The 18,645-nt window shown below is 39.2% G+C and overlaps 1 protein-coding gene across 5 annotated transcripts in view; it reads left to right on the top strand.

The window, feature by feature from the left end:
• The window catches only part of CREB1 (cAMP responsive element binding protein 1), a 39,921-nt gene extending 23,258 nt beyond the window's left edge, over positions 1-16,663 (top strand). For 4 of the 5 annotated variants that reach the window (XM_074872951.1, XM_074872950.1, XM_074872949.1 and 1 more), the window contains 5 exons: positions 785-885; positions 3,736-3,878; positions 5,355-5,537; positions 6,940-7,090; positions 10,067-16,663. In XM_074872951.1, the coding sequence (XP_074729052.1) occupies positions 785-885; positions 3,736-3,878; positions 5,355-5,537; positions 6,940-7,090; positions 10,067-10,211 (723 nt within the window). In that variant the 3' untranslated portion in view covers positions 10,212-16,663. Of the gene's footprint in view, positions 1-784; positions 886-3,735; positions 3,879-5,354; positions 5,538-6,939; positions 7,091-10,066 lie in introns of those variants that run through there. The other variant, XM_074872952.1, reaches the window with a different exon arrangement.
• The last annotated feature ends 1,982 nt before the right edge of the window (positions 16,664-18,645 follow it).

The raw sequence follows: 18,645 nt of genomic DNA, 5'->3' as shown, positions 1-18,645 counted from the left end.
GATTTAGGCGCCAGCAAGGTTTTTTGGAATCTTCCCTACAGTGCATAAAATGTCAGACTGTGAGGTATGTTTCTCACACAGGCATTTCTCTATTCACTAGCTTTAGCTTTTGTATATTTGTCACGTGACTATAGTCTTTTGGAAAACAGTCTCTGTTTTTATGGATTGGAGATATTTCTACATTTTTGGCACACTTTGAGTATAAAATTATTGAAATATGATCTATACAAACATTTTAGCTTTCCTTCATAAACTTTGTCTTTTTTTAGCACAGATGTTCAGAATTGCAGCAGTGCATCTTCATGTATGACATTTTCCTGACAATTCCCCCCACCAAAGGCAGTCTTTCTATAACATATCTACCCAATTATTTATAAATGGATGTTTCTCAGCTTCAGTATTTTGCTATTTGTTTCCAAATATTTCTGCTATCTTGATTTGGTTTTAGTTATTCTCTCCCTAAATTTTACTAAAAAGTCTTTCCTTGTTTCCTTAAAATGGATGGAAACAAGGAGTCATGGAAAGCAAAAAGTCTATGTAATTACTGTTTATATTTTCTTATTGGAGTATTTGAATTATAAAGGACATTCTCACAGGTGGATAACTGACTGTGGTCATTCTTCACTGGATTTGTGACTAAACAGCCTGCCCTTTCTGTTCATTGCCTAGGTAGAAGCACTGTAGAGTACTTGCATTGTAGGGTTTTTCACAGGATGTCAACATTTCCTTAAAATAAAGACATTGGAAGTGTCTTGTTAAGTTTGCTTGCTGTTCTTATTTACAGATCTCCACTATAGCAGAAAGTGAAGATTCACAGGAATCAGTAGACAGTGTCACAGACTCACAGAAACGAAGAGAAATTCTTTCCAGACGACCCTCCTACAGGTATGGAGGTTAAAAGGAGAAGCATTTTGCTTGATGGATGCATTCTTCACGTGAGGAGATGAACAGTGTGATTGTATAGTTATTTCTACATTTACCATTTAACTGAAATCTCTCTTCTGCAATGTCTTTCCATGGAATGGGAATGTTAAGAGATAAGCAAATAGGAGGAGAAGGAAGAAACCTCAGCTGTTACACCCATTAAGACAGAAATGAGCTGAGAATAAACTAATTGCCACATTTGTGAAACATTGAGGTATCATCCTGCTAGATGCCTTAAGAAATAGCTTTAATGGATACTTAATACATGAAATACACTGAAGCTTTGCGAGAAAGTTGCTTCTGTATAATCTAGAGTCTGCAAAAAATCAGCTCTGTTGTTTTTCATTATTGTTGAAATGCTAGCGGCAATCAAACTTAATTCCTTTCTCTGATGAGACTTTCAATGAACATGTGTTATATGGCTCAGAGAGAATTTCTGCTTAAGCAAAATTGATTGTGTTTAAAGTTCAAGAAGTCAGGGTATGAGTTGATTGTAGTGATAGGCATCTAGTATCTTTAGTTGTCATGGCAAATACTTCTGTGGTAAGACCAACTGAGGTGCTCCTTCACATGTTGTCAGTCATATGTTACTTATTAATTAAGCCCTTGCATAGCTTTTTGTGGCTGTACTAAATCTCACTTTTCATTCTTAAAACATGCTAAGTAACACTAAGGAACAGCTCTGGAGTTCAGCAGGTTTTAAGTGACCTGTGGATTCCTGCTGATTCAGAAAGTTCAGATGCTCCTTTTTTCTTTATGAGCATAGCCTTAGAAATATAAGCTAAGCTTGAGGCCTGAGCATATCTCAACCATTATTTGTTTTTAGCACTTGCCAATTATTTTCTACCTTCTCCAGCAGCCTTCAAGGCTGTTCTGCTGAAGATAGTGAAAATCATTGCTGAAGATCCCTAGCTATAATAGATCTGGGAAGATATCTTTATTGTGAGGAGCAGTGTTGCTAACTTCAAGGCTGCCACAGACTTCCTTGCAATCTGCTTCTGCAGTGAGACACTTGCTTTTACTATATATGGAAGAATGGCTGTATATCATGAGACAACAGAGCTAAGTAAACAAGCAGCAAAATTGAGAAGAGGGTACTTGTGCATGCTAACTTCTCATTAAGATGGACTCCTTTGCATACACTGATGCCACAGCACAGCCTCTGTCCTCAAACCAGATCCTGGTGACTCAGCAAAACTTTGTCATTGTAAAACTTGTATACACAGCTCAGCCTCTGAGCCGGCGTAGGGGTCACGTCAGAAAGGCCGAGCCAGACTACTGCTGTGTTTAGTGAGTTCCCAGTTGGCATTATTCAAGCCGCTGTAACTGGCCCCAGAGACAAGATTAGGTACAGATAGCTTCACAGAATTGAAAGCTATGCTCTACCTCAGAAACTCCACTTTGATCCTGCTACTGAAGTACATCACGTGTTCCCCATGTCAGTTCATAGCTCCTATATTTGTAAAGCTGCCACCTTCTATCTTAAATCCACCTTTATGATGGCAAAGGTTGGTTTTAACCACCAGATTGTATCTGATATGAGCTTAAAAAGTGGTGAGCTGTAGTTTCTTCTTTTCTATTTTGAGCTTCTTGGGTTTTGTTCCTCATCCTCCCTGCTCTCTCCATATTTTTTCATCTGTTCTGTCTACTAGTTTTTCTGGTCTAGCACCTAGATTGCAAACTCTCTGGATGGGAATTTTTTATTTGTCTAAGTGGTGCTTGGCAAAGTGGAGTGCTTGTGCAATGCTGGGGTTCTTGCACGCACTCAGAGTCAAAACAGCAGCAGCAAAGCTCTGTTTGTCAAGTTGCTTAGCAGAGTGACTGCTCTCCCCAGTAGCTGTATACAGATGTTCTCGCTCTCAAAGCCTTAGGAGCCTTATTTAAGAAATTAGTGTTGTCTTGGAGCTTGCTGTCTGCAGCTGTGTTTGCTTCATCACACTTTGAGTTCTAGCAATAGTCCACATGAAAACATATGAGAATTACAAAAAATGTTACCCTTTACCTAAGTAGCATTTTGCAGTGACTTGATAGAATATACCACTAGTGAAAAGGGCTTGACAGTCCTCTGAGGGACAGTGTTTGGTCTGAATGATGCAAATTGCAGTAACTGCTATGGTCAGTCTTACAGTCATGTTCAGTGGGACCTGTAGGAGTGATGTTTTGGCTTTGGATAATTAACCCCTGGAAGTAGTTAAACAAACTGTTCTTCCCTTTACCCATGTTAATCTCACAGCTTTCTCAGACAGGGCACCTGTAAACATAACTCTGTGACTTCACTCAAACACTCGGTATTGTCAGGTGTTACATTATAAACTGATTTCTCTTCACAAGCATTTCTGCTAACTTCCTTTATATTCAGCTCTCTGGCTGAGGCCTTTATGGTCTCTGAAATGGAGCAGTTCCCCTAATGTAAGTGAGGAGATAGGTTTTTACGTACTTTTGCTTTCGTCAAATCTTTGTGTGACTAAAAGCAGGAAACAAGTGAAAATGGATGAGAGAGAAACATGTGTTTAAGAACAAGGGAAGGTTGTGATAGCTGTATCTTGGGGTGAGAAGAACCTGTTGAGAAGCACCTGTATCTTGTGTTGATAAGCACAGCTGTTCTGTGCTGGCTCCTTTGCCCATCTGTGCATGGCACTTTGAACAATCCTCTTCAATAAGTTTGAAGATAGTGCAGGTTTTTCATTCTGCACCCGTATTTTCCTTGCTGGCTTACTGCACTTTTCAGTTTTCTCCAGCATTATGTATCAAATAGACTTTTTTTTTTTTCCAATTTTTATTAAAATCTCTACAACACACTGTCTTTGCCAGAAAAATTTTGAATGACTTGTCCTCAGACGCCCCAGGAGTGCCAAGGATCGAAGAAGAAAAGTCTGAAGAGGAAACAGCAGCACCTGCCATCGCCACTGTTACGGTGCCAACTCCCATTTACCAAACCAGCAGTGGGCAGTACAGTATGTAGTCTGAATTTCTCAGTGGTGCTAGTAAGTGGGGATGAGAAGATGAAGAACTATTATTTCTATAACTGTTTGGACTAGGACAAAGCAGGAGGTGAAAATAAGATTACTTTAATATGACTGTTTGATAACTGTGCCTTTTAAACACATTCCTGTTGTAAGTATTTTAAATGTTCAGTTAACATTCTGGGACTGCTTGCCAGTTAGTGCAGCTAAATACATCCTGAAGCAAAGTATGAACTAATCATAATGCTATTACAAACTTTTTCACTTCAGGAACCAGATGAGGTAATTCAGAAGTTTCATTTTTTTCCTGGCAGATTATTCATACTGGTTCACAAAATTGTAACCTCATTAATAGAAAAAACATTACAGTCTGCAATTGCATTTTTAGAAAGTCCTGAAAATATAAGAACTTCAGCAACCTTGTTTAAAATACTTCATAAATATATGTTTCTGTGTATTATTTATTCATTAGATTTTATAGATCTAGTGCTTTGACTTAAAGGATTTAGGATACAGCAGTAAACCTAGAATTCACATGCTGTCTCACACAAACACACACGGTATTAAATATACAAAAGGGAGAAAGAACTACTTGTTTACGTCTTTCTCTTAAAATCTCTTTAAAATTTTGTGTCTCTGTTTACTCCTTAGTCAATTTGCCTAATACCCTACTTAATTTTATTGAAATTGATGTGGTTAACTCTGCTTTCATACCATAACTGTAAAACAACTGCTTGTGCAGATACTTGAGATTTTGGTGTGTCTGTATATAGGAACACAATGAAATTCTGTAGAATCATGAATAAGGGGTGATGTCTCAGTACACTTGCATGACAGGATTGAGGGAAGGAAAGGAAAAAAAAGTCAGCAAAATAGGACTGCTTGAAGGAAAAAAAAAGTATGAAACTGGACCTTTATGAATGAAAACACTGCTAGGAAGGTGCTGAGGAGTTTGTAGAGAAGGGGGGATACAATCAGAAGAAAAAAAGCCAAAGCAAGAAGAAAGTGACACACAAGATGGATAGCAATAGCAACAGAGGAGACTGAAGGGCATAAAGCATGGAAGAGGAGAGGAATTTCAGATGAGAAGAAAAAAGAAAGGACTGAGGAAAAGACCTAAACCAACCAAGAAGAAAAATCTTAACTAACAAATTAAAAAATATTCCGTGGGGAAGAATTGTAGCTCCTCTGTGTGATGCCATTTTATCAGAGAAACTAATTCGTGGTTTAGGCTGTGTTTTTTGGCCCCCCCAAAAATATGGGTCTCGTGAAAAATTGGAAACTTATTTTCAAAGCATGATTTTTTTAATGTACACTAAAGCCATGTGTCTGGTTTAAGGGTGTATAAGCGTTCAAGGGATTTAACTCAGATCAATATTCTTCCATATCTAGGTTGAATACTCTAAGTTAATGCGTAAATTATTAGTGTCTTAAATGCCGTGTCAATTTTTTTTTTTTTGTCTTCAGTTGCTATTACCCAAGGAGGAGCAATACAGTTGTCTAACAATGGCACAGATGGAGTACAAGGTCTCCAGACATTGACTATGACCAATGCAGCTGCAACCCAACCTGGCACCACCATTTTACAATATGCACAGACCACAGATGGACAACAGATACTTGTGCCCAGCAACCAGGTTGTTGTACAAGGTGAGAAACTTCACAGCCAGTCAATCTGTGTAACATTTTCTCCATGCAGATATAAGTTGCCAACCTAACTCCTTCAAATGTGTCAGGAAAAAGAATTAACAGCTTTGGCACAGATAAGTTTCTAGCATGATTAAAGGATATTCTGGACAGAGCTATTTGTCTCATTTTCTTGGAACCTTTCCCTTCAGATTGATAAAATTGTGGATATTTTGGGTTTAGTACTTAAACCAATATATTTATTTTCATTTTCCATGCTGTATTTCCTGTATTTTGTCCACACAGTTTTTTTAACATGTTCTTCAAAAACTGATAGCACTTTAGAGTTCCGAGTTCTCCCAGATAGTCATCTGCAACAATAGTAAATTTAAAGAGAAGCATTGAAGTTAGGAAATAAGGGTGTTTGATGCTTTCTATAAGGACACTTTATTAGTAATTTTTTCCCCCTTTCAATTAAAAGTCATAATTTCTTCCTATTGTGGCTTTTGTAAGTAGTCACCAAGTACTTAATCATTGAGTCTTAGAATCATAGAATAATTTAGAAAAGTGCCTTAAGAGATCATTTAGTCTAGCCCTCCACTTAGAACAAGCAGGGCTACTTCAAATAAGTCGGCTGTTTTTATTGTGTTAAAAGATATATATGTTTTGGTTTATTAAAAATTGGGCAGTATTAAAAATTGTTTATTAAGAATAACAGAAAGATGTACCCCTGCTTTTATGATTGTAAAGCAGGTGATTTGAAAGTTACCCAGTGAAGAGGTCTCCAGGCATCAGTGAAAATACATAGCCAATAAAAATGCTAGTGTTGCATTGGTCTTCTGATTTTTGTGTTCTCAAGGACATGTGATTTCTTCAGGTGATACTGTATTTTTTTTACAAGCTCAGCCAAATACAACACACTGCTAGATTACAATAAACAAACAAAAGAAACCCAAGACCTTGTTCATTCTAGAGAAGTAGTGGAGTGTCTAGTTTGCACCATTTCTCTCTTGTTGGAGTAAATGCTATATTTCTACACCCTTTTTTCTGTGCCAAATACTTACACATGCAGTTTCTTCTTTTGTAGATAGACATTTGGGGCATAGCTAGAAATACTGCTTGCCATCTTTCATCTTCTTAAAACTGCTAAAACTGCCCAAAAAACAGGGAAGTAAAAAGAAATATACTAAGGGAGAATACAGGAAGACAAATCAAGTTACGAAGCACAAGTGAAGACTTCTTCAGCAGGAATGCCTAAAACTTTGCATAGGTTAATAAACTAAGACTGAGATAGCAGTGATGACCCAGATGATGGTCATCCCTCCTGTACTGTAGCCCAGAGTGCATGGTTAGATAGATGACTAGGTGTTCTTCGTGGTGATAGTGCTGTCACCAAGCTGACATCGTGTTCCCTTGTGTCTTTCAGCTGCCTCAGGAGACGTGCAGACCTACCAGATTCGCACTGCCCCTACCAGCACCATTGCACCAGGCGTAGTCATGGCATCCTCTCCAGCACTTCCAACCCAGCCAGCAGAAGAGGCCGCACGGAAGAGAGAAGTGCGTCTAATGAAGAACAGGCATGTACATCTAGATCATTTTTTTGCCAGTCAGCTTTGCACAGAACTGGAGTGTTAGGCACTAAGAATCCTGATCTTTCTTAGTCATTTTATGAAATGCTTTCTGAAGAATTTGCCTTTATTTAAAGATGCAAAGCAAAGAAGCGCATCTGCTAATGCCGTATATTGTGACTATGAAACCTTAAGTAAAAGTGTCAGATTCATTTTGTGAGGTGTGTGAATTTGTTTGCCATAAGGAGAAAAGTCATTGGTGAGAGACTTGTTTGAACGAACACTGAGGTAAGTTGATTTTTTTTAGGTAATACATTCATGTAGTTTCCTTTCGTGGATTCTTTACCTTAGCCTTCTGCATGCATTCTCCTTGCTGCTGGCCCACCTGCACTCTTCACGGGTGCTTTCTTGATTGTCTCACTTGTTCTCTTTAGCTGCTTGCCCTTTGGGTTTTATTCTCTGGAGGCAGAAAGACTTAAGGAAAGGCTAAACGAGCAGCTACTCCTTTTGAAGTCTTGTGGAGCCAGTAGTGGCAGCAGAAGGGCTGAAAGAGAGGGAGAGAGAGACTTGACCCTGTAGGATTTCGTGTGTGAGGAGGAACAGCCAAGGCTACTGGGGTGGGGCTCAGTGGAGGCAGAAAAGGAAGGGAGCAGCAGTGAGAAGTTGGGCATGATGCTCCTTAAGCCTACTGCTGTGGGAGAGGGAGAGGGTGGGCCTTGAGCTGACCCATCACACCAAGCTTGAACTCCATCCGCAGGCCACAGATTTGAGTCTGTATGTTACACTGTGATGCTGGGAAAACAGTGCTTCCCTCCCCTCTCAGGAGGGGAAGCCCCATGAAAGCACTGTTTACTTCATCTGTCAGTCTGAAAAAACTGTTATGTTGTACAGGTGCATTTATCTTCTATAGATTGCTGAGCTGTGAACACAATAGAAAGTTACATGAGCAGACCCAATGCTTATCTGAGGGGCTTTAATTAGGTAAATAATGCTGAACAGCAGAGTTCACTTTTTTTAAAGGTTTTTGTACAGAATGCCACCCATCTCCCCTTTTTATGTATTTTTCTGATATCAGTGAATAGTAGATGTCACCCTTTCAGGCTCTGCATTTGAGAAAAAATTAATTAGCATTCTGAATCCCCTCATTTAGTCAGCAGTCTTATTCCAGCAAAAGAAAGCTTTTGTGTTTGGGAAAGCCAAGAAAAACAATGGGGAATTACCACCACTTGAGTTAAATCGACAGCTTTTGCAACAGTATCGCGTTGCATGTGGTGCTTTTAGCCTGCCTGCTTAATAGATACTTGCAAATCTAGGCTCCATAGCAAAGCAGGGGAAAGGGATATAGAGAGGCAGATGGTGAGGTGGTACTTACTAGAGGATTATAGCGTAAATATTCATAGATATTATTGTGCAAATTTTCTGTGTAAATTTTACATTTTAAAAGCTCTCTTGTAATTCAGGATAACTCTAGCTGTTCATAATGAATAACTCATGCATGCAGACTTGAGGTGGCTTAATATACAACTCAAGCTGGCTCAAAAATCACAAAAAGAAGGAAAAAGTTGTCACCCGAGAAGACAGGTTAGTAGTTTGCACTGGGAGAAACTTCTTGATCCAGTAGTACTTAATCTTTTGGTGACACAAGTAACAGCCCAAAATGACTTAAACTCTAAATGTTGCACATGGCCCACTGAAGTGCTGCAAGCATGTGAAATTGTATTTGTAGGAGTGACAAATGGACACCCAAGTCCTTTCAGGGCTTACAAACTAGAGTCTCATTTGTGGAGCTGAATTTCAAAAATTAATTTTAGAGTCTTCTTACGAGGTAGGTCCCAGAACAGACGTTCTTTTTTACTTAGTACTATAACTACTATTTATCTAATACACAGAAGAACTGGGTTCAGTTTTGTCCTCTCGTTTCCCAGAACATTGACTGTATCACCGATCTATGTAGTATTTGCAATGAAGGGACACTCAGACTCTCCTTTGGAAGCTGCTCTGCTTTGTACCTAAAGGTTCAGGGGAAGCAAAGTGTGTACATTTACATGTATCTGCAGTGTGCGGCTTTGACAAGCTGCACTGCCGGAGGAGAGCCTTCTGCCTGGACTCCCATCCACACGCAGCATTTAGCCTTGTGCTTACTTTGCACATTGGTACCATTACTACTGCTGTGCAGGATAGCTTCTGCCTTGGTATTACTGCCTTCAGGATGCTCTGCAGCACATTAACATTCAGGTATTTTTTCATTGGTGTTCTTAGTATGTTACCAAGTTACCTACAGGCAGCTCGTCTCTACAAGCAAGCCTTAAAAGTTTGACTGTCTCAAGATCTGCGTCAGCATATTAACACTGCTGTGTTCCTGGCACACCAGACAAGGACTAAAGAGTGATACAGTTGCTAGTGACTGTTTATTTTGTGATTTTTTTTTGAGTCATTTATATCATCATTCCATTGACACAAACATTATTAATAAAATTAAAGTATTGCTCAAGAGCAGATATATGAATGCTCTAAATACAGCTTTTTTTGCACCAGTTGAACATCCTGACCATTAGTATTTGGTTGGACTGCAGCAAAAGGAGGAGTTTAGGCTATAAAGAGTTTAATAGGTGAACGTTGGTCTTATCCATGTTTTTATTATTCATCTATTTATTATAATAAAATCAATTAAATTACTGCAGCAGCATTCAACTCAGCCTAAAGGCTTCTGAAAGCAGAATTTTGTCATAGAGTAGGATCCTCTTCTCGCAGAAGCAGAATTTTATTGGTGTTGATTTACTGGCAGCTGCATGTTGAAATGCTCTGTGGATCTTGAGTGTTATGTGATTTGTGAGGAGTAATTGTTATGAACGCAGCAGTTTTTCCTAACTTGCATTTCTTAACAATAAAAATGGCAGTGCTAGGTAAAGGTTTGACCTGAACAGTTAGGTAGCCCATGTCTTCAAGTGATTGTTCTGGATTTGAATGGCCTTTTTTGCTTTGCAGAGAGGCAGCACGTGAATGTCGCAGGAAGAAGAAGGAGTATGTGAAATGTCTAGAAAATCGAGTGGCTGTGCTTGAAAACCAAAACAAGACACTGATTGAGGAGTTGAAAGCACTTAAGGACCTTTACTGCCACAAATCAGATTAATTTTGGATTCCCATTTTCACTTCTCCAGGTGGGATAGAGACTGGTTCTGGCTATACCCAGAAAGACAAAGTAAACTTTTTATTTTCTAAACATTTCTTTTTTTCTATGCGCAAAACTGCCTGAAGCAACTACAGAATATACTTCATCTGTGCTTTGCATCAAACTGTGAATGTTCAAGTACTTGCCTCCACTTCTCCCCCTACAAGATTATTTTCATCATCAATCTCAGCGTGAAGAAGAACAGGCTTCTTTCTCGTCTCCCCATCCTCTTCAAGGAGTAACAGTGGTCACTTGGGAAGTTACTGTGGGGAGGGTCCTTTTGTAATGATTTCAAGAATTTGTACTGAGCTCTTTTCATTGCCTTAGAGACAGAACTACCCCAGCCTCTTGGTCCAGAGAACTGTGGGCCACATACGTGGAGCGTGCATGGTGAAATGAAGAAGCAATGGTTGCCAAATCGATTTCACATATTCATTATGAACTATAAAAATACACGGCTAAGCAGCATGCCAAATGAAAGGCATTTCACAGTCACATTCTTAGTGTGGAGATAACATACCTTTTTCAAACTAGCCCAGGAGGGGTTTTGGTTTGTAGGCTGTATTAAACCCTCCTGGACTAGTAAAAACTTCTCCATACCTCAGAAACAAATGCATTGAAATGAGCTTCACTGCTCAGTTGTTGCTTCTCAAAGCTTATGTGTACAAGTGTGTTCAGCATTCTGAATGCACAAAAAGCAAACTCCAACTTCCTAGGATATTGTTTGGGAAATGATATTTGGATGGGAGGGGAATTCAGAATAAAAAAGGTACAATAGTGATGTTTCGAAAACAGTCATATAGTAAGCAAGGGTAACACATGAAAGCACTACCTATTTGTATGCAGAACAATTAAGCAGTTGAAGCATGGCCAACTCCACATACGTACTCCCTGATGACAGTATAAGGCTGTGTCCCAAGTCCTCTCAAGCAGTGAGGCTATTTATTTCCCTACCACTACCTTATGTAATGGAAATTATTGTACTCAATGGAAGCATCAGCCTGGTTTGCTGGATTCTTTTTCAAACTTTGAGGCTGCCTTCCATACATAAATTGCAGTATGACAACTACCAGGACAACCTCAAATATTGAAGAGGACTTCAAACACAAATATTCCAGCTTCTGCTTCGCAAGGGACAATATTAATTGTTTGAACCTGGCCAGGCTAGCTAAATTCTTAATTTATTTGGAGGATTTTTTTCATGTAAAGGATCAGATTTACCAAGTAATTTATTCCTGTGAGTAATATTACTCATGTGCCTCAGATGTTTACAAGATCAGATTTTTTGTGTGCACTGAGGAAATGTGATCTTCCCCAGATTTTCATTGTTAAAAAGGTAGTTCATGTTTAGAAACAACTCTGTACTAAGCATTAGGACTTCTCAAAAAGAACCAAAAAAGAACATCAAGAAGTCGTCAAAAGAATGTGTCAGAAAGAATCATGTGCAGTTTGTTTATTGGCCCTCTGAAGCCAGTCTTGATATATTAACTTGGGTCATTTGATGGAGTAAGTTTACTTCGGGCTTCTGGTCAAACTTCTATGTATAGAGGCATATGAATAAGACTCTGGTCTGTACTAACGCCTTGCCTAGCAAAGTATTAGCTAATATTTTTTTCCCATTCACACTATCTGTTTTTAAGATAAATTTCAATTGTACAATCAGATAAATTAAGATAAAGTTAAGATAAATTTCTTCGTACAATCAATGTGATGTTATAAGAAGAACATTTGGAAGACTCTGGGCAGTTGAGTCTCAGCTAAGCAGTATTAAAAGTTCTAGTTTTCTCATTTGAAAGGGCATTCAGTTTCCAAGAGACTTTAAAAGGAGCAGGGTTAAACTTACAGCATTATTGTTGTATCTGGACTTATCAATAATTTCAAATTACTTTTGTATTTCAAGAAGAGAACATGAGAATTATGAAAGAATTCATTTTCACAAGTTTTGAGAGGGTGTATAAATGGTCTATTTTTATCTGCCATAGAGAATTGATTTTCATGGTTTTATTTAAGGAAGATAAAGTTATTAGTTTAGCAATGCAAATTTGAAGAAGACCCTAAATTCTCAGCAATGCTTTTATAAAAATTGTGTGATTCTTAAAGTCAGAGAATACATGCAACAGTTACCAGTTTTTCAGAACTAGTGCTGAAGTAGTACTGTTGATAATGCAGGAGTCATTACTGTGAAACATGAAGCTCATGATGTCCTGATTTATACAGTCATACAGAATGGTTCCTCCAACTTTGAGAAACACAGAAGAGGCTGTACATGCCTACATTAAGGCTGTTTCTTTTGTAGAACCATCCATATGCAAAAACTTGAGTTTTTGCAGTGAACCCAAATGAGGCTAGCCATGATCTCAGAGCTGATCCTAGTGGGTAATGAGCAGTGTCTAGCGCTTGCTGCTAGTCACTCAGCACAAAGCCTGGGAGCTGAATGGACCAGGGACCCTAAACTGGTGCCTGGATGGGGTTCTTTTAATACAGGGTTGGTGCAAATTTGTGCGGCAGTGTGAGGAGAACTGTTAACCAGTTTGTCTGTACGTGGTCTGCAAGTATGTAGAGTTAATAGTTTAGACCTTATTAGCAAATGATGTTTCACTAAGAAAAAGAACGTTATTTTAAAGTACGTAGGGATCTGCAAGAATCTTTATTTTTATTTATGCTGCACTGAGGATTTAGGGGCTGGTATTTATTTAATGGCAATTTTAAATGACAATAATAAAAAATGTATTAGACCAAGTACAGGGCTGGCTAGGGTTACCCATACGTGCTTTACTATTCATATTGACCCAAAAAGGAAAGAATATGACACAGGGATCCATTCATATGTTATTTACCAAGTAGTGAGGTTGGGGTAATCAGCTTCTATAAACTAAGGCCATGTGGAAGTAGGATGGAAATTATGCTGGCAGGGGGGAGGGAGGGTTAGTTTTATATCTCACAGTTGTGAGTTTTCAAGAATTGATAGCCTGTTTTACCTGAAGAGAGGGTTAGAAAGGGCTAGATCCATTATGTTCATAATAAACAAGAATTGATTTGAAATATAATTTTTGTAATGTCATTATTTTGCAAAACAACAGCACCGATCAGGCAGTTAAGATATTGTCAGAGGTGCTCTTTTAATTTAGATATTCTTGGAAAATACGTATGTATAATATATGTACATATATATATATACACACAGTATATAATCTACAGCTCTGAGAGCTTTTAAGTCAGGAATGCTGAGTATTATAGTATATGGAGGTCAGAAAAAATTTTTACTTTTCTGTGTGTGTCTGGGTGTGTGTGGATGTGTGCGCGTGTGTGAAAGCTTCCCCCTGCCCCAGTAGTTCTGGGCTGCATTATTCTAGCGCTTATTACTGATTTGTTTTGTGCTGTTTCTCAGTTATGCATTTTCAAGAATTTTATTTCAACTTTCATGCCTTTTGTGAGGTTTGTTTTTGTTTTTTTACTGATGGAGATTTTTGAAATTATGTAAACAGTTGTTTTACAACAACCACCACCCCCCAGAATAATTCACTTTTGTGCTTTCTCTCTTTGGCAGCTATATATCAAAGGCAAAACAATTGGAAAGGTTGTTAAGGTGTTATTTTCTAAAGGAACCACTGGTAAGACTTCTGTTTTCCTCCTGGGGTAGTGGCGATGCATTTTTATTTAAGCAGTGATTTCAGCAGAATCAGGTAGTTGCCAGCATCATTGCTTGTATCTGAAAGCACAATTTTAGCCTGTGATGCTCGTCAGGACTGTACAGACACCTGAAGGTTCTGGCTATTCTATAGTTGGCATTTGTGTTGTAGACCACTGTCTTCTCTGGTACTTGTACATTGATCAGAAAATTGGTGGGGTGTTTGGAATCGTTAAGAGGCTCAGGAAAAAAAAAAAAAAAAAGTTAGATTTAATAAGGAAAAACAGCCCTGATAGTTTCTGATCTAAATTTGTACTACAGGTTTTTTTAAATCTGGGCTTCCAGTAGACTGCACCTGCAAGTAGTCATCTGTTAGTGAAAACTGGCCTCTGCTTGTTTATTTTATATTTTTTTTTAATTTATGACAGACAGCCAGTGCTTTTTGTGGGTTAAAGACAAGTCTCCCCATCAAAGCAAGTTCAATATCAGTGGTTGCAAATCTATAACAATACGTAAAGGATTTCATTGGTTTTCTAAGACCCTTTTTTTATTGTCATTTTTTCACCCTCAAGCTGGTTAGTGATGTAACATTTGCCAATGATCTAACCAAAAGGTCATGTATTTATTTTTGTTACACTATATTCTTTGTAAATGTTTAATTAAAACGTGCACTTTTTAAAAAAAAAAAAAAAAAACACAGAACAAAAAAATTAAGAGCAATTGGGTGTGCTTGAGAAGCTTCCTGGCACAATTGTTGTAATCCTGCTGCCTGCACACAATTCACTCCTCTCCCCACAGCAGTTGACTCCTTCACAAATTTAACTTGCTGATTAGCACCTGGCATCCAGCAGGCATTACTTCAAAATGGCAGGAGATCTGAACTGGCAGTACTGAAGACTGGAAAGAATTAAGTGTGTGGTGTCTCAGAGCAGTATGTACGGGATGGATGTGAAACTATTTTTAGAATGGAACTAGTTCAGTGATCCCAAGTGGGAAAGGGAGGTTAATTTGGAAGGAAAGCTAAACTATTTTTCAGCCACTTTATTCCCCTTTTCTTAATTTGAGATTTGGCTGCAGATTTTACAAGATGCATTCCAAGAAAATAAATCCAAAGGCTTTCCATTTCTTTGACACCAGGAAGCAAAGGTACATTGACAATGTGTCACCCTGCTTTAAAAGATAAGAAAAAGCACAACCACCTTTCTTTTGCAGGAACAATGATAATTTAGCTATAACCCTGAAATCTGTCGCTGTAAGCAGGTTTTAAAAGTATACAGTACATTGATGGTTCTCTGTACTGTGCCTGGGAACTCATTTCCCTGAGCTTTTGACTTTGCTAGCTGTAAAAGACACTGATTTTGCAGAAACCTGAATGTATCATGAAGCTCAGTTGGTCTGGGAGGAGCCAGACTGATGAAGAGAAACAGGGTGCTGAAATCTGATCTACTGTGTGCTTGTGACAGGTTCAGGTCTGTGGATGGATATGGCTTAAATCTGTGCATCTTTGGAGAAAAGGAACCAGATCCAGTTGGCAAAGAGGGTTTGCATTTCAAGTGTTTTGCCTTGGAATGTGGTTTTTAAAATGTATTTAAGCTCTGCCCTGCAAAGAGACTTGCTTGGGCTAGTGTGTGTAGCACAAATGAAGCCAGTGGCCTGTTTGCATTCTGGTACTGCAAGTGCAGTTTGTGAGTTCAGGTGTCACTTCCACCAGCAGAGAGGCAGGAGAAGCCAGCTGTCCTCAGGAGCTGTGTGCTGGCAGGGAAGGGGCCAGAGACAGGCTGTAATGACCCGCAGCTGGCGCACTTCGTAAGCTGACCACTTACTGTACTCACGACTTGGGAGCAGTCGGTTCACTCACTCAGCCTCAGCTATGTATTTCTCTAAATTAGGGGATAGCTGAGTGAGAGCACGGGGAAGGAAGGCCTTGAGCCAGTTGGTGATCTGGAAATGGCCACTCTTAAGAACTAAGGCTGTTCAGATGCTCTCCACAAATTGTGTTTTATCCAGGTGCCACTCCATTTTTTTGTGTGTGTAATGACATTTATTTATATTAAAACATTAATTTTAAAAAGCTCTAGAGCTTTGAGTTTGTATGAGATTTGAAACTGTGCTGCTTATATGAACTTCTAGGGATGGGATGGGGAACAGGGCAAGAAGAGGTGCTAGTTGGCAGCCAACCCCTCCACAGACTTGTCCACACATTGGTTGTTCACTTAAAAAATTAGTTGTTTCTACTCTGGATTTATAATTTGAAATTGTTTTGGAACAACGTTTTTCAGGGAAGCTTCCAGAGCGAGGGTTATTATTCTCCTTTGTAATGTAAGCTGGAAAGAGTAAGTTCACCTCATCTGCATTTCTGATTCTTTACCCAAACCGTGTCAGCACAGAACAGGGTATTTGAACTTGACTCCCACATACTTGTGGAAGTTAAATACTAAATGAAAATCCATTATTGGGGGAAAAAATTCTTATTACATCTCCCGAAAAATCTAGAAACATCCCTGTTGTGTTTTTTTTTTTTTACTTAATTTTTTGTGCTTTATCTGTGTTTTTAAAAAAAAATTGTACTGGATTATAATGCATTTTATTAACACTATGTACATACTAGATGCTTTGTGTTTCAGAATGGTAGTAATTGCTTTGTATATTAAAGTGATTCTTGTGAATTTGTGAATTATTGTCATAAAGAAGTGCTTTTTCTTACTGTAACCTTTGTGGTATAAACTGTCATAACTCCCTTTTTACACAAACATGTGCAGTCACATAAACATGCTTTAAAAAACTCTACAAAGTCTCTTTTTTGAGCAGGATGTTCCATTTACACTAATTTAGTGGCAAATGGTAGCTAGATAGGAATATGGGAAAAGGCGTATTTTAAGCAGACTATGGTGTCCTCTCATGATCTGTGGCCTGCTGTAAATATTCATGAGCTATTTTCCCCAAAGGGAAGGCTTTTTTAATCTTAAATTTAATTAGATTAGTGAGAGGTTAAGTTTTGAAAAACAAAGTTTCTCTTCCAGTTCTGATATTTTTAAACCTGCTTTCCAGTATCCATTCTGGTGGCAATTAGTTCCGTTGTTTAATAATGTGAAAGACTTTTCCCTTTCGTGGTTTAAATATGATGTCTTTCTCACTTTTAAGCATTCCTGTAAACCATGTACTACTGATGTTAGTAACAGAGCAGAACAGAAGGCAGCAAACACTGCAAGGATCGCAACCCAATTATGTAATCTGCAAGGCTGGATCCAAACACTGGGATGAAAGCCAGAAGAACAAATTCAGCACTGAGGTAAACACACCTCCAGTGAAATCAAGGGGAAGAAGTGAGGTCAGCTCATTATGGCTGAGATTTTGTGCATTTTCATAATGCCATTCACATACTTGCTCAGAAAAATCTACATCTCAGTAATGAGGGAGAATCACAAACAGGTTAGTCCATGAGATAAAAATGCAGTTTGGCTTGAATTTCACACTGAAAAGAATCAGGTAACATAGATCCATGTGCAGTCAGTAGGTCAGCTGGTAAACCTTACTCTTCTGACACAGCTGCACCTTGAAGCTCTTTGTCCATAAAGCTGAATTTCATACATGCCTTAAAATTAATCAAATGTGACTTCAGTTGCAATGACACTGTAGAAGTTTGTTCCCTTGCAGAATGGCATGTTTCAGGGATGGTTTCACAATCTCGCAGCATGTTCACATCTTATCTGGTCACTTCCCTGTGACTTGGATCCTCTCCCTAGGGGGAGTATTTTATTTCTCAAGAGGCTACTTATGCATTGCCCCACTACTCGGGGACCCATGTCCAAATACATCCTCCCTACAGATGAGTTCACATCATCTATTACAAAACAGGACCACAGCAATGGAACGACCCAAAGGAGAATCACACTGACTTCTCTAGTGTGGGGATGAACAGGGTGACAGAAAGTGCTTGGGCAGGGTGTTAGTGTAATTGCCAAACAGATGCTGAAGCATTACTGTACATCATCTCATGCTAGAGCAGAAACTCAGCTGGGACCAATGGGTTGGGACCCCAGAGTTTGCAGGTGTCATTGCGGAGTGCTCACATTACGTGTGCTCACTCACCAGGCAATTACACCTCTGCTACTTCTGTCCTGCGTGTCTGGCATGGTTCACTCCCAACATCTCCCTGAAGCTAAGTGTGATGGGAATATAAAAAAGCTGCAAAGCCCAACCTGGGACAACAGAAGGCACTGCTCACTGCCTGGTACAGGTGGGTGTTAGCACTGCCCAGCGGGAATAGGCTGTAGGTTTCAGCTGAGTTATGTTCTCATGGTTGGTGCCTGCCCTAAACACTAGCTTAAAAAGCAACCAGAACTAATGTGTTTGTGGTGGTGGCCTAACCACAATATTCCTGGGTCTGGTCTCCTGAATCTAAAGGAGTGCCCGCACCCCAGTAGCAGTCAGAGGAGAAGGTGTCCCCTTGAAGGGGTGCCTCTTGCTGAGCTGGGGAGGGGCCACCAAGAGCTCAGCTGTGCAGGGCAAGGCACCCACCTGAGCTGCCAGTGTCATCTCACACTTTTCTTTGCAAGTATTTACTTACAGGCAGTAGCACTGCTTCAGCCTTCAAATGTACTCCCTCGGGTTTTCATACAGCTGCTGTGCAACAGCAACACAAGCAGAAGCAGCCAGGCCTGGTCTCTTTGGCCCACGCCTGCTCTCGCAGGAAGGCTACAGGCTGTAACAGCAGCAATGGGAAAACAGACACTGAAAGCTGCTAAACAATTAGAGATGCAATTAAAC

This window comes from Strix uralensis, chromosome 6 (assembly GCF_047716275.1).
Source record: "Strix uralensis isolate ZFMK-TIS-50842 chromosome 6, bStrUra1, whole genome shotgun sequence".
In the NCBI taxonomy this organism is placed as follows: Eukaryota; Metazoa; Chordata; class Aves; order Strigiformes; family Strigidae; genus Strix; species Strix uralensis.
The sequence above is the reverse complement of the archived record's forward strand: the minus strand, read 5'-3'. Positions and strand labels throughout refer to the sequence as shown.